The 24,259-nt window shown below is 44.6% G+C and overlaps 1 protein-coding gene across 1 annotated transcript; it reads left to right on the top strand.

Moving 5' to 3' along the window:
- The first annotated feature begins 329 nt into the window (after window positions 1-329).
- Window positions 330-24,157, top strand: LOC310819743 (chromodomain Y-like protein 2). Its single transcript, XM_083691106.1, has 7 exons — window positions 330-476; window positions 7,892-8,525; window positions 12,067-12,284; window positions 19,132-19,304; window positions 19,537-19,747; window positions 19,868-20,011; window positions 20,347-24,157. The coding sequence occupies exons 1-7, from the start codon at window positions 453-455 to the stop codon at window positions 20,503-20,505; spliced, it is 1,563 nt and encodes a 520-aa protein (XP_083547232.1). The 5' UTR covers window positions 330-452; the 3' UTR covers window positions 20,506-24,157.
- Window positions 24,158-24,259: the final 102 nt, after the last annotated feature.

Raw genomic sequence — 24,259 nt, 5'->3', positions numbered from 1 at the left:
TCATATAAAATCAATTAAGGTCTTCAAATGCAACAGGACAGAAGGAATGGAAACCAAATTGGCCACATCATTTAGTGTCTCTCAACAAGCCTATACATCTTCCAGTTGGTTTATGTAGATTAGGCTACCTCAACAGCGCAGGGGACAGAAGCGCATTTCGCAGATGATTACGTTCATACGTTGACTAATTCCAGTCATCCACTCGGCACTGAGTAAACAGCACCGCCCCAATCTCCCCTTGGTTGTTTGTTTTAAGTGAAGAGCGATCCATCGCTGAGAGCCGGGCTCGATTGACACTGTCTGCTGATCTGCTACTGCGGCTGGCTCAGAATAACAAGGCTGTTCGCTAATACCCGTCTATCGGGGCTTTCGCCGAAACACCGAGCGAGAAGGACCCAAAAAAGCCAACAAGCCAGGCGAGAACGCGGCGCGGCCGAAGTCCGCACCCCAGAATGGCTTCAGGAGACCTTTACGAGGTAGTGTGAAACCCTGTCAAAGGGAAATACTCTGTAATATTGACGAATTATGGAATTAGGAAGTAAGGGGAGGTCCTCGGCGCATGGAAAAAACGATGTCCTAAGCCCTTTAACAGACGAAACTAACCAAGCCTCCCAAGCTTTGAGAAGATGAGACTCATATATTCGATGCGTGCACTTTTTGTCGGGTAAATTGTGTTGAGTTTTGGAGTAGAAATAATAAGGCTAGTTTACGACTACACCACAAGATGTAAACTCCTTGTCCGTCGCCCGAGTTGAAAGTCATGGTAAAGTGACTGGATTTGACGGACATGGTGAATAGCTACAGACGGGATGATGGTTGAGAAGGTGCGCATACAAGGAGATCATTACCTAGATATTTCACGGAGGTGTGACTTTTTCAGTTAGCCTTAAACAGGTGACAATCATTTAATTTGTTGAGAGGCTTTGGTATAGTTATTTGTGTTGGGAGTCATTGAAGGAAGAATGTGTCATGTGCATGCCAGACCTCTGGTTGAATCATTTTGGGCGTAAAGTTGGCCATACAGTGTAATGGATGAATGGATGTCACGACGGTCTAGCGCACAATGGCATGACTTTTCTATTACCTGAACAATTTCATGCTGTTTTTTCGGTGGGCAGGATACACTGTTGCAAAGCCTAGTTGTGGTGTTGAATTGGAGGAGTGAAGTCATGGCGACCATGTTTCAGTTTCTTTTCCTACAGGTTGTAGGCTACAATGTGGCATACACCTCGTCTGTTCTCCTGATCGTTAGTTCTGCCACAATTGTTTATTGGTTAGTTATAACAGTGACATATTATAGTGTATGTCTTATATAGGACTAGGCTATAGGTTATTGCGCTATGCATTCATTGAACGAATTAAATAGCATATGCACACCACACAATATTTTTCTCTGGGTGTTGAATCCATATTAACCTCATATAAGGATTGCATTGATGGTGGCCAAGTTGAACATCCTATACAATAAAGGTGGCCATTGGATATCTGCTTTGACTTGTTGCAAGTGTCAAAAAAGAACATACTGTAATTTATGAAGAATGCACCTGCAGCCAATTGTCACAAAGTCTGTGAGCCCTGGCCTTATTTGGAATAGTAACGCATATCCTATTTGATACCTTTTTGATGGTCATCATAATAGCTATTACATTTACCCTTGTTCAATGGGTTGTCTAAAATACATGGGCATGGTCACTTTACACATCTGTACCAGGTTGTCATTCCAGAAGGGCTTAGATGCTTCTGAGTAGGCTAGCAACCAGACGATGATTGAGGATGAGAGCATTTTCAGTAGTGTGTTGTAGTGTAGTGTGAATTGGATTTGTGAAATCAGAGACAACATTTTAGTGCATTTTGTATGTTTTGCACTCTCAGTTTACCTCAATCTCACCTCAGAAGATCTGTAGAACAGATTGGTTTGGAAAAGAATTCCAGATATTCCCTTTCTATCAAAAGCTGTACATATGTTAGTGGTATAAACATACAATCCAAATAATAATCACATTTCAAACCTTAGCACAATACAGAATTCACCAGGTTTCAAGTTGGCACAATCTTTTTTATCAAGGTTTCCAGAGTTATGATACTTAGGCCTCCCTCTCTCTCTCTCTCTCTCTCTCTCTCTCTCTCATAGAAATGGCATTACTTCACAAGGTGACACAGGATATGAGACGGTGTGTTAATGAACACAGAATCAAGCGATAGGTGAAATACTCAATAATGACACGTTTATCAAGACAGAGACTATTTTACCCGTGAACAACATGTACTGCACAGTACATTTGAACCTTGGAAGTTATGATGAGTAAAGGAATCCCAATGATATCCTTTGGACAGCAACCCTGGCAGATTGTGCTGTGTGCTCATTCTACCCAGGCTGTGGTGTGGCTACTGCTGAGCGGAGATTTGGCAGCTACGGATAGGCATCTCGTTCTCCATCTCCACTGATCCCCTGCCAGCTCATACTTCTGTATTGTGTTGCTGAACCCCCCCCCCCCCCCCTCTCTGATCTGCTCCTGGTGTCTGCTTTTAAACTAACCTGTTCAGTCGAAAGAGAGAGCCTGTTTTTCCTCTCTCTTTCTCTCCCTTTCTCTCACTCTGAAGTTTGCAAAGATCTAGTAAGCCTGACAGTCTGCAGGGCGCTAGGCATCATAATCTTCTCTTCATTTGAAGCGACATCCAGGCTGCTCGCTCATCTGAGACTGTTTACTCTTACTAATGTGCCCAGCATCTCAGGGGGCAGGAACACCAGTCACCGAATGGAGCCTCATCGCTCGTCAAACCCTCTGATGGCCCAGAGCCTAACCATGGACCAAGGTCCTCTGCAGAGATGAGCCTCATGGGAATGCAAAGGGAGGGGGACTGAACACTGTGTGTATGTGTGTGTGTGTGTGTGTGTGTGTGTGTGTGTGTGTGTGTGTGTGTGTGTGTGTGTGTGTGTGTGCGCGCACGTGTGAGCACGTGTACAGGTGTGTCGGTGTAAATCTGTGTCTTGTGGCACCTATTATATAATTGGCCAATAGGCATACAGAGAGGATCAATTTGGAGGTAGGAACCCAGCATGTCAGCACCCAACCACTAACAATGGACCTTATGTCAGAGTGAGGATGTTTCTCTCTCATTATACCAGCCCCAGTGTGTGTGTGTGTGTGTGTGTGTGTGTGTGTGTGTGTGTGTGTGTGTGTGTGTGTGTGTGTGTGTGTGTGTGTGTGCTTGCATGTGTGCACTGGTATGTTCGTCTGTGTGTGTGGGCACGTGTCTAAAAGTGTTTGTATGTTGTCTGTGTTGTGCTTTGGAGCTGTAGTCATGGAATTTTGGATAACGGTCGGTTGCCATGCAAATAATCGTTATAACCACGGACCAATGGGCCTGCCATGCTGGGGTTAGATGGAGTAGTGGGCTGCGTCGTTCATCGGCTCCACAGCCCACAGATTGACCGGCCCATCCACCGGCTCCGCAGCCCACAGGTCCACCGGCCCACCGGGAATTCTCCCGGTGCTCCAGATGGCCAGTCCGCTACCGGCTGTTGCTATTACTGAATAACTAATGAACACATCTAACGTTTTTAAAAAGATGTATTTATTGATTCAACAGAAAGCAAGAAATCAGGCATAAAATAAAGTGCACACAGCGCATATTTAACAAAAGTGCCTGTCATATGAATGCATGGAATAGAAATATTGCTTTTTTAATAAATAGTCTACGCAAATAAAATAGCAGGCAGCTGCTGCTTGATAAATAAACAAATTACAAACACAAAAAACACGCTAACACTACCGTAGTCAGTGCAAATAGACTGTCGTGCGCGTCCTTTTTCAAATAACAAGCTAAAAGAGCAAAATAAACACGTGCTATTTAATAGTAAAATAGGCGAACTATAAGAACTTTGTTCAGTCTATTATTAGGCCTCTTCCTTTAAGTTCCGTGCTAGGAACACAAGCATATTTACGTTGTCCGGCTTGAGGTAACAATGTTCCCAGCTGTACTAAAAACTGTCTCTGAGGCCGTTCTCGTTGCGCAAATACGTATGTATTTCCTTGCAAGTTTCGCCATTAAAAGAAAGCGACCCTGGTTGTCGCGCCACCGCGCCAGGAGATCATCAATGGGGTCCAGCGGCTCTTCTGGTAGGTAATCTTGTACGTAACTTCAGTGACACCACACACTCTCATCGGTAGAGGGGCAGGGCTTTGCTGGCCCTTTCGCTAATTGAAGAGATCCCCAGGGTTCCTCTTCTTGGGAGCGGGGTGGCGAAGATGACAGTAGTTTTGCTTTATTCGGGCCTACCTCCTCCCATCCCCCGCATCTCGTGCGCTAGCTAGGGGGAGCTTCAAAGGGATAGCGCATTTCTTGAGGGAGAAGAGCGTGCGCAACTATCTCTCCCTCAAAATACGAAACAGTTTTCGGATTATTGTAGCCAAATAATTGTTTATAATAATTATTTTTACACTCATGCTTTTAGGTAAACTATGTCGACATAAAGATCTGCATTTAAAAATTCGAAAATAAATGTATTTCAACGGTTATGACGGTTACGGCTGTTCGCCAAGGTGTAACCGCCAGTAGCCACGTAACTGTGACAGCTGTAGTACCAGTCCCCTGTACCAGTCTTCCCCATGGGGGGGTGGTCGTTGTTACAGAGAACAGACAATGGCCAGGGCCACTACCTAGGCTCCAGAGAACAAGGTGGAGGATAGTTCTTCCTCACGTGTCTCCTTCACATCTCTCTGCTCTGGTAATGACTAGGCTGGCCACAGACCGTCTTTCAGCCTCAATATGACACACACTCCACTACACAGATCAGCACAGATCCTGATGAAGCTGCTCTGTGTGTTTGTCTTTAATGCCCATCTCATCACTGTCTGGTAATGGGCGCAGAGGCAGACAACCATTGGCTCAATGGTGCCACTATCCACAAATGGCTGAGCTGGGAGGCAGACGGCCACTCATGTTCACTGTGGCAGACAGATGTGTGGAGCTGCTCTGTGATTTACCCTGAAGAACTCAGTTGCTGCTGCTGCTCTCTCTCATGTGTGGGAGCAAATCACTGCTTTGTTGCTTTTTTTCTGTCATAAACACCGGACATGCATTTCATTAAACCCTCTGCTGTGTACACACACACACACACACACACACACAGGCACGCCCACACGCACGCACACACAAACTATGCATGTACACACACACAGCACACCCACACACACACTACGCACGCACACACACACAGCACACACGCACACACACAGCCCCTCCCATCTTCAATGCAAGGGCTAAATCAAGCTCCGTTGAAGTCATGTGGATGGGAGGATGTTTTCTAAAGGAAAGAAATGCATTTGAACTGGAGGCAGCAGGGAGGGTAAAGCAGCATCCAGACTGATGTCTGCTCCTCAATGTGTGTGTGTGTGTGTGTGTGTGTGTGTGTGTGTGTGTGTGTGTGTGTGTGTGTGTGTGTGTGTGTGTGTGTGTGTGTGTGTGTGTGTGTGTGTGTGTGTGTGCTGGTCTGTGTGTCAGCCCACAGTACGGCATGTCAGCCTTGTATTGTAAGAGCTCTAAACAACGAGGAAATCCCAGGGCTAAATGTCAAAAGAATGCAAAAGATCTGATAGGAGAATAACTGGAGAATAACAAATTCAGTTCCAAGTGTGTTCAACATTACGAAGGTGCTAGAGGAATATACAGCATGAGGAGGGGGACACATTACGTTTCCAATAAAAGTGAGTCGCGATGAGTCATGACTCTGTTCACGGCAGTACAGCAAGTATCTTTGTTGTGTGTTTCTGGGGGTTTGCAGATTCAGAGTCGTCCCCTTCTCTGTGTGGTTCACCAACAACCACAGGTGTCTAAAAATGTCTTTAATTCACACGGCTACGTTGCACAGATCATTGTGTGCCTTCTCAAGGGGAAATTACAGGATACGTTCAGTGATGGATACACACTCCAGTTTAAGTGGGCCTATTATTGCTTTTGTTCAGTTTATAACACATCGACATCGGAGTGAAGCGCTGTTGTCGCCACACAAGTGGCAGAAGAAGAGGCATGGTGCGTTTTTTGGACTGTCAAAGCCTTGGAGCTAGCATTCTCCATTCCATTGCCCAACTCTGCCTCCACCAGAACAGGAATGACATCCATGAGGAACCAGGAATGAAATCCCAGTGCTGCCCTCCCCCTGCAGGGCCCGTTAGTGTTCTCCCTGTTTTCTCGGTCTCTTCTCGGTGTGTCGTCTGTGACAGGAAAACAGGAGACGTCAACACACTCTCTTACATGAGATTTCCTCTTATACTGTCCCTTGAGAGCCTCATGATGCATTTTACATCACATAACATTACCACAGAGAAGCTACCTCCTTCTTGAGCGTTGGTAGTCGGTGGTTACTGTGGCACCTAACTGTCCGACATCAGACCTTACAAGTGTGTGTTTGTGTGACCTTGTGAAGCCACACTCTTGTATAAGGGTTCCTCATGATAAGAGCCTATAGAACAGCTTATGGGCTCTCATCTTCCCTTCACAGTGGACCTTCCCCTATCTTACATTTGCAACCTGTCACATTTGCAACATCTAACTTAATGTACTTATAAGACTTGACACTGCCCATAAGTCGTTGATGGGGTTGCCATACAAAGTAGTCTTAATATGTGCTAAAATACTCAGAGGTGTTCAGGTTTGGATGCAGCTGAGATATGCTGTTCTGCTCTCTGGAGGTGGTATAGCTGCAGGCCTAAGAACACACTAAAGTGCAGTTAAATTACTTCTGTCAGAGAATTCCCCTTTGATACCCATCTGTTAAGTCAAAGGTGTGTGTGTGTTTGTGTGTATGTGATTGAGTGTGTGTGTTTGTGTGTGAGCGCACATGCGCATCTGTACTTGCATGTGTGTGCGCAGTTCTTGATATGTCACTGTGCTTCTGTGTCTCATTCTATTATAAATTATCATCAACAATTAATCTATACATCAACAGAATGTATGGAATCCTTTATATTTTGTAATGAACCTTTCCTGTACTGCCAAGCATTTCCCCCATCATTACCAGAGTCTGACAACTATGCATCTGGGAATATCTCAGCAGTACCCAGCCTGCCTATTACCAGGCACAGTGTTCAGAACGCTCTTTCCGAAATCACCTACATCATTTCATGTCCCAAAATAATGAAAACTCTGAGGCGATAAAGACAGTTGTGTCTTGTGTTTTACACAGATGGTTTTCAGAGATAGGATGTGTAGCGTCCCATGCAAGCCTTGCCCCCAGCAATCTTTTTTGGCATTCATAGTTTTCCACAGCAATTTTGATCAGGCCAATCAGTCTCTTTTTATGTCCACTTATCAATACATGACAGTCCAGATGTTCCGTTTGATTAATCTGTAGTGTCAAATTTTCTCTTTGGAATGCTACTCTGTCTACTCTACTTCTGTGTCCCTGAATGGTCCCATGCACACTTAATGAGTCTGAACCGCTGGTATCTGGTTCATCTGGAGTGGCGTGATCGCGTTGGTGCCCCCATTGTCTCTCTCTCCTCCTCCTCAGAGCCTCATATAGACATATCTCCCATCAGTGGGGAGAGCATACCGAAACGCATGAAGCTTCCCTGCCAGAGAACACACTCACTGATCTAAACACGACAGACAGACTCAGTATGGAGCTCAAAGATTAAGGATTTCCTGGTTGTTACAGCTGGTAGCCTGTTTATTTAGAACCTATACGAGGAAATGATATTTTGACTGCCACCGATTTGAAATGAACGATCATTGTTCTGTCACTAAGTACCATTGTTTTAATCCGTCTCAAATATACGTATTAAGTTGTTAAGTGATCATCGTATTCTTACGCTGTTGTGAAACAACACAGTGTTGTGATACAATTTGACGTTCTCCGTCTCAGACGTCTGGTTGACTCTGTCCTCAGGTGGAGCGGATCGTGGACAAGCGACGGAACAAGAAAGGCAAGTGGGAGTACCTGATCCGGTGGAAGGGCTACGGCAGCAAGGAGGACACCTGGGAGCCCGAGCACCACCTGCTGCACTGTGAGGAGTTCATCGACCAGTTTAACAGCCTCCGCCTGCACGGCCACAAACGCCCCAAACCGCCCAGGATCCCCCCGGGGGGGGCCGGGGCCACAGGGGGGGTGGGCTCCCACCTCCTCACCACCCGCCCCCCAGCCCCAGACACCCCCAGAGCCCGGACAGAGGCACGCAAGAAGAAAAGGACTAGTGGCCCAGGGGCTGGGGCTGGGGTTAGGTTAGGGTTGGGTGTTGGAACAGGGGCTACTCAGAAGCAGAAGAAGGTGAGCGGAGGAGGAGGGGGGAAGCAGGCTGGCGGTGGAGGGGACAGGATGTCTAAAACCATGACATACAAGGCTCCACCAGGGGGACTACAGTTTGTTCCCCCAGTGAGGGGCCCTCACAGCGGACTACAGAATGGGGAGGTGGACCCCCTGATGTACAGGGCAGCAGCCAGGACACACAGACTGCCCTCGGACAGAGTGGAGAGGGTGCTGGGGGACGTGGAGACCACCGGGACAGCACTCAACACTGAGCTAGGTAAGGGATCTGCTTAGGCGATAGGCTAAACGATTAAACCCCACACCAGCCAGTTTTGCTTCCTGGCTTTTCTTGAAAATGAAGGGGGTTCGGAGGGTTATATTTGACTTGTTATATTATACTTTACAAACAGTAAAATTGTAAATCAAACAAGCATCAATACGGATGATAAAGCACAGCTTCTTGTTAGACTCAACTTTCTGGTCAGACAATTCTGAGGGCTATATGGGCGTAGGCTTTGCACGCTTGATTAAAAGCTCCCTTTCAAAGCCTCCAATGTCACACAAACAAACCAACTCACATGGCTAGCTACAGATGGCACTAGCAGAGAGAATCGGTCTCATTCAGCCATATATGCATGAACTTCTCACTCTGATTTTGAAGAAGAGGCAGAGTTCCCACCACAACGAACCTCCACAACGAACCTCCACCACAGCCTAGCAGAGGTATAATGCTATGATGAGCTAAATAATGTTAGCCAGTGCAGTAGTATGATGATTGATTCTAAAATGTGCTCATAGTTCTGTCCTTTAAGTACCAACTATTTAGCTACTGTTGAAATGTGTAAGAGGCGAGGCGTTTTATTTGACTACTGCTGCGGACGGAAGATAATGTGCAGAGACAACTTTCTGATTGGTTGTATGCAATGAGCAGAGACAACATGACAAAAGGCCTCTCCCTGCGTTGATCCTGCCCAATTTAGATTATATCTCAAAATTGCAATGTAATACAGTTCTCATGCCTTTTTGGCGCTTATTGTATGCATACAAGTCCCCAAATAACATAATTACAGGGCAATCAGGCAATTGACTTGCCAGACCGTTTAAACATTGTAGTTAAAAATTAAAATGGACCAGGTGTGGCCTCAAGGCCTTTAGGTAGATAACTTCAGGTCGAGAAGATAACTATCTTACAGTGATTCAGTCAGGCAGCATGTTGTCACACCAACACATCACAACACACCAGCCTGGGCGCAGTAGAGATTAAACCACAGTTTGGAATTGTTGTCGTGTTTTCAATGTTGCCTCTCTTCCACTCTGTTTTGTTTGGTTCTTAACTTAATTACAGTGATTCATGTGGGATTGGAACATTAATTCGGAATAATAACACACTGTATCCTCGCCAGCCTTAAGCCGTGATGGGGGTGGAATTGCATGGCAACTGCTGTACACTATTACTGCACTGTACAGACGAGATGTAGAGGTGACGATCGGAGGTCTATAGTATGTGACCTTTAGTGTAAAGCAGGCTCTCTCTCTCTAACTCTCTCAGGTGCTTCTTCTTATGCTGCTGAATGTACCGATGAGGACACTAGATATCATTCCTGGGTCACAGTCCAAGCTTGCACTTTAATCATTGCGCTAGTTAATCATTACGCTAGTTTTCATAAAGGCACCTCAGTCGGGTGAATAGAATGGTCAGAACTCAATGGTGTGTGGCCTTGAAATCTGGCTGGAGTCAACTAGATGTGATAGTGTTGGTACCTCTGAGTATGTGTTGATGATTGATGTTTTGGTCCAAGCTCAACCTCATTGCCATCAACACCGTTTGTCAATGTGAACATTGCAGCACACATAGAAATGGTCATGCTGTAATGATAGCTCTTAATGGCAACATCAGTGCAGTGTGTTTACAGTTTACCAGAAGAAATACCATATCTGTGTGATTTGTATATATCGTATTAGCGAGATGGTGTGAGAGCGTGTTCAGTAATAGCCTATTTATCGTTAAGTGCTCCGATGTTAAGCTCTGTGTAAGCTGGTGCCTCAGGCCATGGAAGTGAGAGAGCTTTGAAGACAGTTATTGTGTAGCCAAGTAAAACGGTCAACAAAAAGAGAGGCAGAATACTGTACGTATTTGTTGTCAAACTATAAAGACCAATGAAATGCAGGCACTTGCACAGTCATTTTTTACTGGGCACCGTTTTTGGCTGAAACCCTTGTGAAAGCCATCACAAATCTGTCAGTTGCGAGGAACACTGCTTTAGTGTGTTTTCACAGACAATGGGAGGCATGGCATGTGACTCATTTTTAGGCTTACTGTTTTCCTCTCCAGCTTCAATAGACTCCAGCGGATAAACACAGAGAATGTTGAGTCAACGAGCTAGCTACTGTGGCTCTACCGTGGCTCTATATTCATGTCTCTCTCTCTCTCTATCCATCTGTCATAAGGAGGACCTGGCATTAAGGTTGTAATACCATCAATCGGTCTACATGAATCCACTGATAGACAGCTCCATTAATGTCACTTACCCTTTATCGAAACGTTTGCTTCAATATCGTTCCCATCAGATGAGAAATGGGTGGTATAAATGGGGTATTGGGCTAGTGATGATTATGTCATGCCCTCAAGGTGTCTGGTGGCAGCGGATGACAGAATAAGGAACAGAAACTGTTCCTCTCATAGGCGCCTTGGCGCCGTCTACATCTGGGCTCATCCGAATAGAACATAGGTACTATGTCTGCTTTGGTCCTCAGCTAAATGTTTCTCCACTGTTTGTTTTTCCCTGTGCTGTTCAATTGCTCTTGTGCTCGGGGATCATATGCATGAATTTGAATGTTGTCACATCTCTATTTTACTACAGGCTGGGCATCTTGTGTGGAACCATGCTCTGCTCATTTGCAGTCTTAGCCATGTCGTTTGGGAGACACTAACACAGTACAATCAGGCAGGGGGGTTTAATACCTCAAGCAGCAGTGTCCAGAAAAGAGTTTCCGGATACATTTTCCAAATGTTTCTGGAAGAATAAGCTCAACTTTTTCATGGCAATATTGTGAAAGAAGGCCGTGAATAGGCAGCTATTGAAATGCAAACTGACTGCAAATTGACAGGTGAGATCTATGGAATGTCAACAAAAGGTGACGTACAGCCCTACTCTGCAGCCATGGTAATAGCTGATCTGTGCCTGAGCCTATTGTAGTCTACCGTAGGTGCAGTAATGAGCTGGCATGGTGTGTGAATACACTATGTCTGTCAGTGCAGTAAGTCTTTCATGTCTTTCAATAACTATCCAAACAGAACAAAGCTTATTCAAGTGTGAATAGGCCAGTGAATGTGAATATCTCCAGTGATAATGTGCTGGATATTTCTGAATTCTTCCTGAAATATAGGTGTTTGATCCCCACAAACTGAGTGTATATGAATTGCCTTCATTTCACTGTCATATAGGGTATGCAAGGAAGATAGGGGCTCTTATTGAAGGGTTTGACAGTTGTATAGGTGGGATAAACACCAATATGCCTTACATTACCAAGTAAGTTGACTGAGAACATACTCTCTGAACAACGACCTGGAGAACAGTTTGGTACCACTACTGTAGGGAAGGCTGATAGAGGTAGAAATCAGAGGACCGGTTCTTTGTAATGCATGGAATGGAATGAGCAATGGTATCAAAACACACATGTACGATACTATTCCATCCATTCCAATAAGCCTGTCCTCTGATTTTTGCCTCCACCAGCCTCGCCTGCACTACTGTGAGTCCTGGATACTCAGCATTGACTCCTTGTTCCCTAACAAGGTTATATTCCCTATGTTCCAGGCTCTGCTCTCGCCAACGGTGGGATTAGTCTGCACAGCTCCGTGAAGCGGAAGCTCGGAGAGGACAAAGGCTACGTGTTCGACAAGCGGCTGAGGTACAACGTGCGACAGAACGAGACCAACTGTCGATTCCGCGACATCGTGGTCAGGAAGGAGGAGGGCTTTACCCATGTCCTATTGTCAAGCCAAACGTCAGACAACAATGCACTAACACCAGAGGTAAGAGTTACCTGCAGCACACACACACTCGCACGCACTCACACAATGCCCCAACTCTCTCTGCAACACACTAAGACCAAGAGTGACTGGACTATATGAAAATGCCCCAGCCCTAGATGTGACAACATCCTTCCCTTGTCAGCTGTTACTTGGCTACAGTATTGCATTCTTCACTTTCTGTTGAAAGTGCTATAAATATATGTTTTAGGAGCATTCGTGCTTGGTGCTGTAGGGTAACGGGATAATGGGATTGAACAGCTCATAAGCATTGCCTCGTTGAAGTATTCAAGTCTCTCTCTCCAGTTTTTATTTCTGTGCGTGTCTGCGCTGTTGAACTGTTGAGAAGCTTCAGAATGTACGCCACTGCGTTGCCTCACATTTTAAATCCGTAATACGCTGCAACTGAATTACAGTTCCTCACAATCATGTGATTTGATTTTCAAGGATATCTCGATAGGCAGGTTATGACAGAGAAATTAATACCTCTCATAGAGTGTTAAATTTGCTGCCAAAAGCCTTTTATTGCCTTGACGTAAAAACTCGGCAAAGAACTGATTATTTTTTTCTCTTTTACACTGAGAACGGGGAATGGCTGTCATTGTGTAAAATATGATTTTTGTCAAAGCACTGCTTGCCCGTTGTTCTCAGCAGCGTACTCTCCATCTCAAACAAACTGCATCGTGGGACTCAGAGGCCTATCCATTACACAGCGTTAGTGGCGATGAAAAAGGAACACTAAGGCAAAACCAATAAAAAACCGCTAAAAGAACTGTCACTCAACTGACGCCAGGACTTCCTGTGGGGGTTCTGTCCATGGTACGAGAAGGCTTTGTCCTGACTAACTCGCACCCTGTCAGACACTGGTTTTACAACCTGAGCTGATGTTGGTTCAAATGACATTTTTACACACCGCCTCAGAAGACCTTGTGTCATCTGCTGTTACTGTAGAAAACAGACAAATGAGCTTCTGAGGAAATTCTTGTGATACTCAAGATGCCCTCTGCATGTACACACAATGCTTGTGCTGAAGTATGCAGTCAGGATCGCTTATTCTGCTATACCCCTACCAGCGTGTGTCATGGAGCCTTACTCTGTCGCTCTGTCATACGGCTCTCTCAGACCTTGGCCTCTCTGCTCATGTGTCCTTTGTGTCTCACCTGCTATTGAGAAGAAAATGTTCCTCTCTTTACAGCAATAAGTGTGTTTGAGTGTCTGTGTAGAGAAATCATAACAACCATAAGGAAGTTTTTAAAAACCTTGAATGTTACGTACTGCAACTTTAAGACGATGATACTAAAAAGACTCAAGGTGCGGTACGTAATATTCAAGGTTTTTAAAAGCTTCCTTATGGTTGTTATGATTATGTTTCATCGCTAGCGATCAGGGAATGAGAAATATTTATATTTACGAACACTGTTTTGGTCCCAAAAAGCACTTTCTGTCTCTGGTGGCCGCCTTTTCACATCATGCCTGACACTGCAAGTCCATTGCGGGGTGTTTATATTATTATTAGGGAGGATGTTGTTGTTTGGAACTTCAAACTGAATTTCGCCGCAGTGGCCCGAGGTGGCAGATTTCCAACAGACTTACGCCTTGCTCCTGGCTCTGAAACGTTGCAAGTGAGTGTAGTGCAAGTGTACCCAATCAGCATTTTTCTTTTCTTTTTTAAAACATTGCATTAACATTGTTTTCTGGTTGTATCATTGTACTGTCATGACAGAAAATGGTATGCTGCAGCAATGTCTAAATCTAAACATTGTAAAAGGATGTTGATTCACTGCCTTATGACAACCATAAAGACATAATAGAAGATAACTGTGAGATAACGTTAAACCAAGACATTTTAGGATGTTGTAACACCGTCTCATACAAGTTATTTTAGGATCCTAGTAAGACAGTCAGAATGTTTCAGTGAGGGAACATCTCGTACCAAATGTCAACCAGACGTCTAAAGTTACCGCTAGACGTTAGACGTTATAATGTTAACGCCCCAGAGATGTCAGTTTTAATATTAGTACCCAACTGTCAACTTAGATGTTGTTCTTTGAGACATTGTGGTAATATGTGACAAAGGTTACATTCAGATTATTGCATTGTAGTTAAGCAATCAAATACAGTATTATATAGTAAAGAAGTTTAGACCATACCAGATGGCAACAGTAACTGTTGTTTGCAACGTTAGTAACATGACCTCACATTAATTGATAAAGGCCGTCATTCAAGTATGATCAAGTATGATAAAAGCCCATTCAAGTATGATTAAGGTTAATTCAATAAACACTCATATTTGATCGATGCATGTTGAACTGGATTTGAACCCCAGTCTCCCACGCACTCAACAACTTTACAACGTCACTGAGCTACAGTATGGAAAAATTGAGGTGTGCTGATATTCAAATTATGTATTCAACACGCATGGCATGGGAGAACAGGGCATTCTCTGATTCTTTTCTCTTTTTTTCCGGGAGAAAGACACCCATTGGACTAAAATTGAAGGGGCTGTGGACACAAGCAGACACAAGCCATCTGAGCTATAGAGGCAACTGATCCTGTGGGAATCAACTTAAGTAATCACCTCTCATATAAGGTTACTCGCACAAAAGTGGTTATCTGAACCTCGTTTGTGGCTCATACTGTATGTTGACAATCATGATAATATCAGACATGGGGAGTGCTGAACATACGTTTCAATGGAATCAAGGGTTGGGACATAGGTTAACTGAAACACTGAAACAGAACAGTGCTCAGGCAAACTTTGGCAAAGGTGTGGTCTTCTCAATAAGTAGTCATGAGTTTGTTCAAAGTCTGCACTGACCTGGCAGAGCAGCAAGTAAGGCACTGCAATTTCTTACAAGAGGTTATGAGTTTGAATCCCAGCTGATGACACATCAATAAGTGAGTATAGATAAATAAAATGCAAAATGCAATCCTGATTGTAAAATATGTCATGTCGTCATATCAATGACACCATTCCTCAGAAGTGAAATACAGAATAGATCAAGCTTATTTGTTTAGCCTAAGTATTCATTTGGTTAGGAAGTTCATAGTACATCAATAAAAGACTGTTAACATATTTACATACTGTAAATAAGCAACATTTTAAAAACTATTATTTTCAACTGTGAGATGGTCTGTGACTTTGAGAACAGCCAATGTTATGAAAACTTTCATTTTCAACCCATGGACAATCGTGAAGCAGCGTTAGATGATGAGCATCAAATGACAACCTTACTGTAAGTCAATGTTAAAAAAATAAACATCACATTACGACATCTGTTAATTCCAACCAACCATCAAATGACAATGTGAATCCAACATTGCAACAGCAACAGAGATCCAGCATTCGCATTTTGACCAACAACCATTGTTCAACATTAGTTTAGTTAGTTTTTGACTGTTACACAACTGTGACACAATGAAAAATGCCTGGGGAAGCCTGAGTGATTTGTGTGGGTAAGCCTGTTAGCTGAGGCCTTGCTGAGATCAAAAACCTCCCTTACTCCGCCTCAGTCTCTCTGGAGCAGGAGGCTCTGTGGGTATGCTAACAGGATGTGTTCAGCTGAGAAAATCCCCAACTCTCTCCTACGCTCTCTCTCTCTCTCTCTGCCTTTCTCTGCTTGTAAAGACACTCACTTAGAGAATAGAGGGAGATCCTCCGGAGCCGCTCAACGTTACTTTCAGAGTTACCTCCCCCGCTAGGCTGGTTTTACCGTTCCGCCGCTCCGCGCTTACTTAGCGACATCGGTCTCACTCTCTCTCTCTCTCCGCCTCTCACTCTCTCTCTCTCCGCCTCTCTCTCTCTCTCTCTCTCCGCCTCTCACTCTCTCTCTCCATTTCAATGTGTTCTCTCCCTCAGTCCCTCCCGCATCCTGCGTCTCACTGTTCTTCTTCGCCACCGCCACCACCACCACCACCTCTGACCCAGCGTGCATGTCGAACAGCTAAATACCACCACTTCTTTGCATTGTCTGTGTCAGCGGGTGAGGAAATGTGTGTGTTTATCTCGCTCAGGAGTGTACTTGAGGCAATCTGCCCTCTTCTCTTCTCTTCTCTTCTCACCCTTCACCGCTTCCAGCTGGTAAAAAGAACACTACGCCCAGCCCTCATGCATTTGATATGAAGCACCTGCTCCTTGTCTTTAGAGCGTTCAGTTTCTACCAAAGAGATGGGGGGGGGGTGAGGGTGAGGGTGAAATTGAGGTGAAAACCTTTTGGTCTGGAACCCAGGTTTGGGCAGAGAGCAAAAGTTGTCTCATTTTCTCCAATCAAAGTAAAAGAGAGCTTTGTTACGTCGTGAGGGTTTTTTTCTTTGTAGTAGCCAGAGAACGCTGCCTTTCACTGATGTGAAGGTCTTCAAGGTTTTTTAGGACTTGGCTCTATAATCTATTATTAAAACAATTATTTCACGCCTTATCAATGTCACTCATCCTTGGCCTTCTGTAAAAGGAATTCCCTCTCAGGGATATTGTAATTACATTGGACTACCAGAAGCCAGGAGCGTTACCTGCCTTTAGCGTGCTAATGCAGCCTGTCCCCCTGGTGCTTGGCTCTCTGTCGAGGGAAGCTTACTCCACTGACCTCAATCCACGCTGCAGGGGCCAAGCTCAGAACTGCAGACGGGGTGGAGCACAGAAATGACCAAGAGACCAAGCCTCAGGCAGCGCACGCATCCAGTAGGCATTGGCATGCACACACACACACACACACACATGGACACACACACACACATGGGCACACACACACATGGGCACACACACACACACATGGGCACACACATACACACACACACACACATATTACAGAAAACAACACACATCTTAATTATCAGATAAAAGTGTTCTTTTTGTTCTACATTCTTCATGCATCAATAGCTGGGAAACATCCTAGAATGACTGCCCACATACTGTCCATGACTGGGAGGAATGTGTGTTCACCCTAGTATACACGATAATGCGTTCTTTATCATAAACACATGTCAGTCCCTACATAACTGTATAGAAAAAAAACATTTGCCTTATCTTATCATATGGCTGCAGTGATGGTGGGACCCTAACCCTCTCCTCCCAGTCTGTTTATGTTGTCTGTCCTAGGGGTGGTTTTAGTCCCTCCCTCCCAACCCCCGGGGAGCTGATGTGGAACACAGTTTCAGTTCAATTTGTTTTGGTTGCCCCCCACTGCGTTTCCACAAACGGCCCCCGGGCCTCCACACTGAGCTGTTGAATGACAGTTTTTGACCGTAGTGTCTTCTCTGCTACACAGCCGTGCCAGCTAGCACCTTCCCCCTTCAGATGTGTCATTGACACTCCTCTGCCCTGTCTATCTGGCTCCGGTTTTAATTGACCCTGCCAACTTAATCTAACACGCACATGCACACACACAGAGACAAAACGCACACACATGCAGGCACACAAACACACACGCACACTCACATACACGCATACACACACACGCACATACACGTGTGTGTGCATGCGCTTAGATGCCCGTACTTACCAAGGACAGACACACACACAGACACACACACACACACACACACACACACACACACAGTTGAAGTTGAGAGGGGATTATGTAGTTGGTAGGGCGTATTGAATTGAGTTGACTGGTAAGAGAGACTGGTTCATTTGGGTCAAGGGTGATAATCTGATTATATGGACCAGTAGACAGTGAATTGGGTGGTGTTGGCGTGAGATGGGGTGTGCATGGGGGGACGGGGGGGGGGGTTCTAGATGACCTCATGAAGCGAGGGTCTTCACACAGTGTGGTTCCTGCACCCCGTGGACAAACAGAGACCAAACACACTTCCATAGACCGTAACCATGACCATGACCTGCTGCTCTTACTCACAGTGTTTGCAGCTAGGATACGGTTCTCTCCAAGAAAAAAATAGGCCACCCACCTCAGTCTTAAAAGGTTGATATGGACCCTTAACCCATTTGTCTACCCTCGCTACAGTCTCTGTACAGATCAAACAGCGGCTGAGTCTTATTCTTGTCTTTTAATGGGCTCTAGCAGACAGTACCCTGGTTGGCTCAGTCTCTGTCCTCTCGGGATGGTTTGGCAAGGTGCACAGAGCTGTGGTGTAGATCCGATGGCTCAGTCTTCCCTGTCTTCCCTGTATCTCTCGGTAGATAAAGAAGGAGTTATCCAGACCTGTGCTAGTTGATTCTGTTGTCTGATGCACACAGAGATGGCTCCCTTATCTCTCCCTAGATCACCCTTATCTCTTTCCAGATCAGCGGTCTCCAACCGGACGATCGCAAGGGCATTTCTAGGCGATTGGGAGATATTTCTGAAAGCCTGCTATGTTCATTGCCAGCCCAAATGACAATGAAGTTCAAATCTCTTTCTCCGTTTTCAAGACTGCTAAGATGCTACGTTTCTCGCTATGTGCAGTCTATTTGTGTGCAAACAATTAGTAAAACTACAAACGTTCGGACATAAAACAATATTTTAACCAACAGACACAGTGACACAGGCTACTTGTTCTTCAGTAAATAACAAATTATATAATTTCACAGTTGACAAATTTATTTTGTTGTGAATACATTTGAGGGACCCAATTCAACTAAATCAATCAATTACCGCTGCATAATTGCTATTTGGTTATAAAGGGCCATACTGTTTTTGGTTGCATCTTTACTCAGAAAGTGATGTTATGCTTGAGGTTGGTGACCACTGCTCTAGATCAATGGAGGGAAGGGCAGGGCTCTGATATCTGATTGCTCAATGTCGTGTTTCTGTCTGTGTGGATTGTGAAGGACATGTTCTAGGCTGTGACTCTCTCATGGTAAAACTCTCTCTCTCTTCCCTCTCTCTCTCCTCCCTCTCTCTCTTTCTCTCTCTAGATTATGAAGGAGGTGTGTCGGGCCCTGGGGAACGCTGCAGCTGATGACAGTAAGCTGCTGTTGCTTAGCGCGGTCGGGAGTATCTTCTGTAGCGGCCTGGACCCCTCCTACTTGATTGGACGACTTTCCACTGACCGCAGGAAAGAGAGCAGCCGCATCGCCGAAGCTGTACGGTAAGAGGAGTGACACACACACACACACACACACACACACACACACACACACACACACACACACACACACACACTCATACACACACTCATACACACACTCATACACTCACTCATATATTCGCATACCGTATAACACAGACACATAAAATAAAATAAAACTTGAACATTTAATCACCCATACACTCCATAAAGTTCTACGAGTGAATTAACGATTTTTGTGTCTCTGCTTTAGGGACTTTGTGTTGGCGTTCATCCACTTTAAGAAGCCCATCGTGGTGGCCATCAACGGGCCCGCGCTGGGCCTGGGCGCCTCCATCCTGCCCCTGTGTGACGTGGTGTGGGCCAGCGAGCGGGCATGGTTCCAGACACCCTGCGCCGCCCTGCGCCTCACCCCCTCCGGCTGCTCCTCCTACACCTTCCCCCAGATCCTGGGCGTGGCTCTGGTGAGTCCCTCCCCCACCTAAATTCTCTATTGCATGTGACATATCACTCAATGCCATTGATTGGTTAAGGGGTGCAACACACATCAATCACTCTGTCCCCACCTCCCCTCATCCCGATAGGCCAATGAGATGCTGTTCTGTGGGAGGAAGCTCACGGCGCAGGAGGCGTGCAGTCGGGGCCTCGTGTCGCAGGTCTTCTGGCCGACCACATTTAACCAGGAAGTGATGCTACGCGTGAAGGAGATGGCCACCTGCAGTGCAGTGGTAGGCTCTGCCGTAGGATGGGGAACAGCATGAAGTAGCCCTGATCAAAGACACCGATCCATGCTCTGCTTTGTGTTTTCTGCCCTTAATGGTCAAGGTTAGGATTTAGGGAGCGTAAGCAGATCCTAGACCTGTGCCTGTGGGCAACTTTTACCTGCTATTGTCCCAGCCAAGTGCTGCCGTACCTGATTCAGCCAGACTATTTATCAAGACCTTGATTAGCTGAATAAGCTTGGTTAGAGCTGAGAACAAACAAACAGCTACTCTGCAGAAGCGGGCATGGAGAGAACACGTGTCACAACGTGTGTGTGTGTGTGTCTCTGTTTCTTTGGAAGGTTCTGGAAGAGTCCAAATGCCTGGTGCGGAGCATCCTGAAGTCGGTCCTGGAGGAGGTGAACGAGAAGGAGTGCCAGATGCTCAAGCAGCTGTGGTGCTCCACCAAAGGCCTGGAGGCGCTGTTCAACTACCTGCAGAACAAGGTGTATGAGAACTGACCATTCAGAGCCCCCCTCCTACACACACACACACACACGCACACACACGCACACACACACACACACACACACGCAGACACACACACACACACACACACACACACACTGCAGGACTATATCCATGGGCAGCCAGTATTGGTCTTCACTTCCCTACAAAGCAACACCTTCTCTTCTCTAAAACACCGCAAGGTTTTTTGTTTTGGTCTTCACCCACCAGCAGGGGACAGACCTCCGAGACCTCAGAGGACTTTTTAGTCTGGACCTAAGTGTCTCTCTGTCTGCGAGAAAGGATCTATGTGGCCTGAGTTGAGCTGTTTTCCTACTGTAGCTCTCATGACCGCCACCTTGTGGAGAGTCTCCATCTGCAAGCCCCACTGCCAACCAGGTGTTCACCCCTTCCTCTTCCTCTCGCTGAGGGGCGCAGGACACACTAACCTGAAACAGGAAGTGATGGTGCCGAAAGAGGCTTGCCAGGAAGTAGAAGGGCACAGAGCCAAGATGAGAAGGGGGGGGGGGGGCATCTCTGTAGTCCACGATGGCTTCCTACCGTCATATCCCTTTTCTTCATCCACACTGATCTGAAAGAACAGGGGAAGGTGAAAGCTAATTCACTGAAAGCAACTGCCACATTGCCTTCACCTGTCCTGTTTAATTCGATCAGTGCCAATGAGGAGACAAGGAGAGGAAGCACTAAGAGTGTTTGAGATGCGTCTGTGAGCGTTCGTGCGCGCGTGCAAGCAAGCGTGCGTGCGTGTGCCTGGAGGCAAATGAAATCATCTAATGGCTAATGCAATGAAATGCTACTTAATATTTATTTTAAAATGTATGTAGATCTGTTGCTATTGCAAAACAAGATGTATATCTATTTTCCATTGATCTGCTGTGTACTTAGTGTTTTGCTGTGTATTTTTGTTTTGCTTTAGTCTCATCCTTGTTGAGCTCAAGTGTCGACCTGGGTGTGTCTCCCTAGGCTCTGAGTGGGAGTAGTGAAAGCCAAAGTTTTGATCGATGGAAGAGTGGAGCACTGTTTCTCTCACCTTCCACACTCAATCCATCCTCTCCTTATGGACAGAATGAGACTGCTGGAAAGATGTCCAAAGATGATAGGAGTCATTTATGTATGTAAGACCAGTCCACTGAATGAAGTCTCTATTCAGGATGTATAGGGTAGGAGTACCACTGGCCAAGAGTATGGGTTCAATAATAACAAAGACATGGATGGCCAATCACTGTGGATGGGCAATGATGACATTGAACGCTTCTCGATTGATACTCTCTTGAGTAGATACAAAAATAGACTTCTACTTTAATTTGGATTAACTGTGTATTCATTTTTTAAAGGGGGGCAGTGGGCAGTCTCTGTAACAGTTCAATCATTCTTATCATCTCTGTTTTGGGCCACCATTCAATTCTAGATTCAGATGGAGACACTGATTCCTGTGTGAGAGTTCATGAGATATCAATCACTTCCTTCTAGTCCGTTCATTCCCTATCCTTATTTTTGTGGAAGGGGTCAGGGTAAACATGCTCCCTGAAAGTGGTCACTCATGTCGTCACAGCTGAGATCAAGTAGTTTCATACAGTTTTAATGTACTTCATGTACTAATTATGAAAAGCATCATTAATGCAAATGTGCAGTGGAAGTGATTCACTGAACTATGGTTCCATGGTGAGTTCCCTCACCTGAAACCTTTAGATTCAGGTTAGCTACCAGAGCTAATGCCCAGGGTTTTAGCTCAGTGGGCTAAAGCAGTCTTGAGTCACCCAGAAGACCTTGGCATTCATACATGGTCGGTAACTAAGCATAGTCATTTTATGTGAAGTATGTGGTGATGTCTGAAAAGGTCAGATGATAATTTTGATACATTAATAACCTTGAAATCGGTTTGACATTGTGTATTTTTGTAAAGCACAGAAACAAGATATTACGTTTTGTCCCTAAAGTAATTGATTCAGTCTCTGCACTTTTTGTCCGTTTGGCTGTCTGTGTTGTGGAGATGCAGTAGTGATGCAGCTGAAGCAGAGAATATTCTTATCTGCATGTGATGATGGCTTCAGGAAATGATATATATATATCTACATATTGTATGTATGGATATCTATTTTTGGTTTACCCAACAATGACAATGTAGTTCTGTGGAAATTGTTTTGTATAATTCAGGAAAATTGTTGATTTTTGCAGTTGTACAGTACACATATATAAACAACGTACTGTAGGCTGTTATACTGTGGGATTATATGCATGTAAGATATTGTAGATAAATGTGTTGCCTGTCAAAATACTTTATATTTCAGGGTATGTTTTGTATTGCCATTGTAAGCAATGTTAGAAATGTTTCACAATTTATTTTTGTATTTATTTAAAGTTAGTGCTCAATTACCCCTTGGGGTGGCAGTGCCATAATGTCCACTTCTGCCAGAGGCACCTCACCTCTCTCCGCTACTGTCCACATCACTCTCACGCCCCCATTAACATACTGAAACCCTCATTCACATATGGGGCATGCACCTTAAACATGTATGTACGACTTTAAAAACATAACACAACCATTGTCATTTAGCATTCTTCTTTGCAAGCATACAGTACATGGATAGGTGAAATTATGTTATTGTCAACTTGTTGAGTCCTCTGCTGTATAACCATTGTCATAGGATGGAATTATCTCCGATGTCATTTATGTTTCAACATGTGTTTGATACCAACTTTTATTTAATTAGCTGTTGATGTTTTATTTCTGGGATGGCATATGCTGTAATTTGATTTGGATACATTAGAATATTCTCTCTCCCAAAATAATCACTGCAATGATTATACCCTTTAAGGTTACAGTACATGCCATTAAAACAATAGTAGTAGTCACTGTACGATTGCCCAACTGTAGTTTAGCATGCTAGACTCTGAGTGCAAAGGTGAGGACATGATGCTTGACCACGCATGACTACTATTGCCCTTGCATAGAGGCACTTAATTTAATTTTGTGTATATTTATTTGTGGCAATTACTACATGGCTTTCTTTGACATTATTACAGAAACATGTAACAGTTACATTAAGGATTTTTTTTCAAATGCTGTTGATAACAAGGTTTAGTAGTAACAATCAATCATGTTACCAAAACATTTTTACTGTTCTGACAAATCCATAGCTCTTGAATACAATATATAGTGTTTTGTTTAACCATTCTGAATTATATGAAGATGGAAATCTTTACCTGAATTTCCCTAATTTATTTTACCTTCGTGTTTTCTTATTGGGTCATTTGAGAAATAAAATGTACAGTATATTAATATATCAGTGGTTTGTCTTGTCCGTCCCTCTACTAGGGGATACTTTTTAAAACACCAACAACAGTAACCTTGTGTTTGAATAATGATCTGAAGTATATTAACTATAATTGATACTCATACAGCATTTCATTTGTTGTATATCATCTTATGCCCTGTAAGGCAATGTTTAGTTTGTGTGTCTCTCCCAAATATCTGTCACCATAATGTATGCATCTCATCCAAGCTTTCACAAACAGAAAACATGCTCTACTCCTTATTTCAGTCTAAAATCACACCTCGGGGTGCCTTAGAAGTTGTACAGTATCTCTTGTGTCTGTAGGATGTATCCATACATTGTGAGGGAAGGTGGGTGAGCTGCGTCCAATAAACTGACATTAATTCAAACATGCTGTTGTTGTGCCTTTTTGGAATAGATTTCCTTTTGTTTTCAGAGTTTGTATCACCTTTCATACACCAATGCATCAGTA

Source organism: Argentina silus (genome assembly GCF_951799395.1).
Source record: "Argentina silus genome assembly, chromosome: 19".
NCBI classification, from domain to species: Eukaryota; Metazoa; Chordata; class Actinopteri; order Argentiniformes; family Argentinidae; genus Argentina; species Argentina silus.
Note: the sequence above shows the minus strand (reverse complement) of the source record. Positions and strands in the feature narration are given on the sequence as shown.

Bases quoted from the DNA above. Each gene is read 5' to 3' on its own strand.
- LOC310819743 (XM_083691106.1), top strand. From the start codon at position 453: ATGGCTTCAGGAGACCTTTACGAG. The intron at 8,526-12,066 runs GTAAGGGATCTG...CCTATGTTCCAG, and splicing joins AGCACTCAACACTGAGCTAG to GCTCTGCTCTCGCCAACGGT. The intron at 19,305-19,536 runs GTAAGAGGAGTG...TCTCTGCTTTAG, and splicing joins CGCATCGCCGAAGCTGTACG to GGACTTTGTGTTGGCGTTCA.